This window comes from Rhodamnia argentea, chromosome 5 (genome assembly GCF_020921035.1).
Source record: "Rhodamnia argentea isolate NSW1041297 chromosome 5, ASM2092103v1, whole genome shotgun sequence".
Classification (NCBI taxonomy): domain Eukaryota; kingdom Viridiplantae; phylum Streptophyta; class Magnoliopsida; order Myrtales; family Myrtaceae; genus Rhodamnia; species Rhodamnia argentea.
The window spans coordinates 914016-919439 of record NC_063154.1 but is presented as its reverse complement, the minus strand read 5'-3'; the positions used below and the strand labels follow the sequence as shown (position 1 = coordinate 919439).

At 40.1% G+C, this 5424-nt stretch overlaps 1 protein-coding gene across 1 annotated transcript; it reads left to right on the top strand.

Moving 5' to 3' along the window:
• Positions 1 to 1167: 1167 nt before the first annotated feature.
• On the top strand, positions 1168 to 5113 carry LOC115742317 (pheophytinase, chloroplastic). The gene is made up of 6 exons (XM_030676539.2): positions 1168 to 1638; positions 2012 to 2783; positions 3132 to 3358; positions 3693 to 3884; positions 3988 to 4144; positions 4646 to 5113. Exons 2-6 carry the CDS (start codon positions 2028 to 2030, stop codon positions 4883 to 4885), a joined length of 1572 nt encoding a protein of 523 aa, XP_030532399.1. The 5' UTR covers positions 1168 to 1638; positions 2012 to 2027; the 3' UTR covers positions 4886 to 5113.
• The last annotated feature ends 311 nt before the right edge of the window (positions 5114 to 5424 follow it).

Sequence of the window (5424 nt, the reverse complement as noted above, 5' to 3'; positions counted from 1 at the left end):
TGCATTTAGTATGAAATTTCTGCTGAATTCAAGCAAGGTCATACTTATAAAAACTAAGCAGCTTAAACTCAAAAAAGTACAATAGCAAATTCAACTTAAACATCTTTAGGTGATTATTGATGGGCAACCACTAATATCGAAAGAAACTCCGAATATACCTCCTCTTATTGATACATAATATGAATCATTCAGTGATAGGAATGCTATTTTAACCAAATTGATCCTTCTGCCAAATTCTCTGTGACAAAGTCAAGGAAAAATTCAAGCCATCCATGTCATTTCGAGATATTTGAACACATGGCGTGTCGAATGCTGCAATCTACCAAACATAAGAAGTTCCTTCTGGTGAAGGAAAAAACCTCCCTAAAACTTGCTCAAGGTCAAGAATCCCCACCGGCTCTGGTGCTGTTTTTGTCTGCATGCATGCAGTACACGACCACCGTGCATATGGTCAGCCTCGTTTTGGAGAAAATTATATAAAAAAAAGTCTAAATTATTTATAATTTTATCAATTCAGTCAAAAATATTTTTTTTATCAATTTAATTCTAAACCTTTTATATTTGTATCAATTCAGTTCATTCGATCAATTTTGACTGGAGACCGTTGACGTGATGTTGCCGAGGCTAACCCGATAATTTATAATAGTACTTCAGCATTTTTTTTTTCTGAATTTTTTCTTCTCAATCTTCTTCTTCCTCTAGCCGACCGTCAAGGTCCAGCAACTTGCTAGCCCTTGCCTCTGGCCGGTCGCCAAACACAGGCGGTCTAGTCAGATTTAAGGGTCTATTCGAAAAAATTTCAGCCATTTTTTGTTTCTTTTTTTTTTCTTAAAAAGGAAATTTTAATAAAACGTCCCTTTGTTTACCAGAGGCCAGAGGGCAACAACATGAATATAAAATACAAGGTAAATTCCAGAATCAGGAGTGGGTCGGTAATGATAGTTTGAAATCTGAAATCGAATCAGATCGACCCGAGGAGTCTGTCCGAGACCGGTGGGACTCCTCTTACGATTAAGAAAAAAAAGAAATTGCATAAAAATCTTCGTGAGGATGTATGATGAAGAAGAAGAACGAAAGGAAAAAGTCAGATGGTACTAGATTTTTCTGCTGCTGGGATGAGGTGGCACCTCATCACTCGAGCCCATCTCTAGTCCATTCTCGAGGGGACTTCCCAGTTGGATTTTTCTGTATGGACACGAAAACGAAACGATGGGGGGATTGATCGTCCCTTCTTATTGACAAGCAAAATTCTCTGTTCATGAATTCTTGGGTTCTAATAATAATTCTCTGTGTTTGTGCTTAAAAACGATAAATAATTTCAACCCATTAATGTTCGGAACAATTCTCACGAGTTAAATTCAATTTCAGATAAACAAGAAATGTGAAAACACGGATTAATATTTTTTTTTTCGAGAGGGATTTCGATATTCATTACGTGAAGGACGGAAAATCAGTAGAGAAAGAACAAAACAGAGACACCTCTTTTTTCTTGGTTTGGCTTTCTAGAGGAAGAAGAAGCTTTCAAGCAAGCCTAACATCCCCCTTTCTCTTCGCTTTGCTGGAATCAATCCTCCCAATAATTTGGAGGAGGCAGATTGAAGTCTCTGCTCTCATGACTCTTCGTTCTGCAAATTGAGGGTAAAGCCTCTCTCATTCTCAGTCCCTCGCGTTGCAGTTTTTTGGTTGAATAAGTTGTAATTTTTCTTCTTCTTCTTTTTGATGGGTCCGTATGCTGTGATCTTTGGAAGCTGCTCTATGTCATCATAAATGGGAAGCTCATTCATTTATCACTTTTTTTCCTTCTACTCAATTCCCTTTCCAATTGCCTGGCACGTGGCGGGTGAGAAAAGAGAGTGAAGATTTGGAGATTTCTGGTGTTCACAAATCAAAACTTCCACACAGCAAACTGTTCATCGAGTTCCTTTCCTTCTCCTTTGCAGTGTTTTAGTATAAATTCTTTTGCTTTGGGGCCAATCCCACCTGGAGAATTGATCCAATTCCTTATCTGCAGGACGTAGATTCTGGACATGGAAATTCTCTCGCACAATTTTGCACCATGCTGTCGAGTTGCGGGTATGAGATGGAATTCGAACAATAAGCATCTGAATTCTAGGCAGGCTAAGCTTGTGGGTGGGAAAAGAAGTAAAGTTTCGCTTGTCAGGATCCATAAAAGAGTTCAGTGTGCAAGCCTGTCTGCAGGAGGTCATCCTGGCCTAAACCATTCTAGGACCAGTATTACCGTTAAATCTTCGAAAACCCTCCAAAGTTCCAGAAATGCAGACTTGAAGGTCTCGTGTGGAAGTTACAATGGGTATGTGATTGGTGGGGGAGAGGATGCTAGCAGTATTCCTGAAGAAGGGGAATCCAAGGCCAAGGTTTTGATTCCGGCTTTGCCTGATGAATCCAATGGCGAATGTGGAGCTCCTATAAGCAGCTGTTTTTGGGAGTGGAAACCGAAGCTAACTGTGCACTATGAGAAAGCAGGGTGCGAAAACGTGGGGTCCCCGCCGGTGTTGTTTCTTCCTGGTTTTGGGGTTGGTTCATTTCATTACGAGAAGCAGTTAAAGGATTTAGGTCGCGACTTTAGAGTATGGGCATTGGATTTTCTCGGGCAGGGAAGGTCATTACCATTTGAAGATCCTGCACCTCAGCATCACAGAGAAAATGACCCGGAAGGGAAGGAGACTGTGTGGGGATTTGGAGAGGAAACGGAGCCATGGGCAAGTGAGCTGGTTTATTCAATTGACTTATGGCAGGATCAAGTTCAATACTTCGTGGAAGAGGTACCTTAAATAGCTAGGTCTTTGCTTAGTGTATCCTCCAAAAGTGATACATGGCATCCTTCAGATACTACTATATGTAAAATTTATGGAGCTGTACATTTCTAATGCATATTCTACTTTCGACCATAAATCACTCGTGTTTGGCGGTCCTTTCATTTCTTCCAGATTGTTGTTCTGATGTGAAGTTAAAAAATACTTAGCTTGTAATCGCATTTAATTCTCTGCGCCAGTGGAACATGTTCTAGAAACTGCTTGTTATTTGGACAGATCTGGACATTTTTGTGTTTGGAGCAGAATGGACCAAAACTCAACTTAATGATTGAATTTTGCACGATTGTTTTTGTTCAGGTCATCGGAGAACCGGTTTTTGTTGTCGGGAATTCACTTGGAGGATTCGTCGCACTATACTTTGCTGCAAGCAACCCACACTTGGTCAAGGGTGTTACCCTGCTGAATGCTACCCCCTTTTGGGGGTTTCTTCCTAACCCCGTGAGATCTCCAAGATTGGCTAGGATATTTCCATGGGCTGGGACATTTCCTCTGCCTTCCAGAGTCAGAAAGCTCACAGAAATTGTGTAAGTTGGTCAGCTAAATTGGTCACATTCTCTTGTTTGCTACCAAGACTGGGAAACTTCATTGTTCTCCCTTGATTGAATTAAACAATGTCTTTTCCAAATCAGCATGTAAATACCAGATATATATAGTGAGATTTTTCTTTTCCTCATTTATGATTTATTCATCCAACATGGGAGAGCAAGATGGCCAAAAAAACCAAAAGGATCGGAGGGCAAGTTGTAAGTGTACCATGAAAATGGGAAAGTCACAGACAAAGTCATTTTATTCTCATTGGCTTCATGGACCATACCGCTATACGTTCCATGATCCTGACTGCCTCCTACGCTGTAACAGTTGGCAGAAAATAAGTGATCCAAGGAGCATAGCCGAGGTGCTCAAGCAGGTTTATGCAGATCATTCAACAAATGTCGACAAAGTCGTTTCCCGTATACTTGAAACAGCAGAACATCCAGCTGCTGCTGCCTCATTTGCCTCTATCATGTTTGCTCCTCAGGGACAATTGTCTTTCAACGAGGCTCTATCTGGGTAAAGATATAAATCGTTATTCTTAATGGTGGCATTATCATTATACAAGTATAATATGCTTTTTTCCTGTATACCACGTTACTCTATTGTGGTTACTTTGCAGATGTCGGAAGAACAATATGCCTGTCTGCCTTATGTATGGAAAAGAAGACCCATGGGTGAAGCCTGTCTGGGGCCTTCAGGTTAAAAGACAAGTACCCGAAGCTCCATACTACGAGATCAGCCCTGCAGGTCACTGCCCTCATGATGAAGTTCCTGAGGTATTGTTTAATAAGTTGAAGTAATATCACGCGCATGTCTTCTCCATTCTTTAAGTTTTACCTGTGGAGACAACCGTTACCGACGACTTTTTTTCATGTACTACTTCTTAGTTGCAAATGGTCGACTCTAAAGATGAAGGGTTGTGTATAAATTTACTGTTCTCTATCTACTTGAAAGTTCAAAATGGTGAATCACTAATCCTCTATGTAGTATGTTATCGTTGCTTTATATGTTCCTGACCAAAGTCCCCCGATACCCACTGGTTCAGGTTGATAATCTATTATCCGGAAGACCAAATCAATTTCGGCATCTTAAGTTTAGAGTGCCTCTCCTTATGTATTAATGTTAAACCGATTGAGAAATTTCAAGAAACTTTGAACTGCGAAATTGGTTCTACAGATTTGTCACTCTCACCGGATTCCTGGGATAGCTATGGCAGGTTGTATTCCAAGTCTGCCTTGGATGCTGTTGGTTCTTATGTCGTGTCATTCTATATGCAGGTGGTGAATTTTTTGTTACGAGGATGGATTAAGAACCTAGAATCACAGGGCTCAGTGGCATTGCCTCTGCTCGATGACTTGGAAACTATTCAGCACAGCGTTGCAAAGGATTTAGAATTTGCGAGAGAAGGGGCAAAAAGATCTGTCAAAGTGAGATTCGTCGGATCAACATCCTTACTTTGGAATAGGATAAGCTCTTTCATTGGATCCCATGTTGGGAAATTGAAACTGAAATCTTGATTTTAGACCCTAAGGTTGAGAGAAGAAATGTAAGATGGATACTCAAAGGTGCAAATGTAGTCTTTAAGTTGATAGTTTTTCATCTGCAATGTAATGGTTTGTAATCAAGCGCTTTCTCTTTGTTTTAGATTAACCCGATGTAACTAGTGAAAGGGAAATGTTAATGTCATAGTCATGATTATACACAATTACACATTTTGAGATTGGAGAAATCCGTTTTTCTGGCAGAAATATAGAATAAGGATCACTGTTAGACACCAAGTTGGATTATCGCTGAACTGTAGAAAGGCTACAGAAAGAGTTTGGTCAAGCCAATGAAAAATTGCTGGCCATAAAGAAAACCCAATCCGTAAGTTAATGGAGGTAATTGATTCTATGCTGGGCAAAAGCTGCTTTGCCTAGAAAATCAATCAAAATGTATTCCCCTGATGGACATCATAGGCCATGGGCCATGGTGAAAATAAGTTTGGAAAAGGGGAGCTTTCCCTTAAAGGAAATGTAGCAATTATGAAGTAGTTTAATTTTATCTCAATATGAAA

What these genes read in the sequence shown, in the direction of transcription:
- LOC115742317 (XM_030676539.2), top strand. Translation starts at nt 2,028, where the DNA reads ATGGAAATTCTCTCGCACAATTTTGCACCATGCTGTCGAGTTGCGGGT. An exon ending in AGAAAGCTCACAGAAATTGT is followed by an intron (nt 3,359 to 3,692) that starts GTAAGTTGGTCA and finishes ACGCTGTAACAG; the next exon opens with TTGGCAGAAAATAAGTGATC. An exon ending in CTCATGATGAAGTTCCTGAG is followed by an intron (nt 4,145 to 4,645) that starts GTATTGTTTAAT and finishes TTCTATATGCAG; the next exon opens with GTGGTGAATTTTTTGTTACG.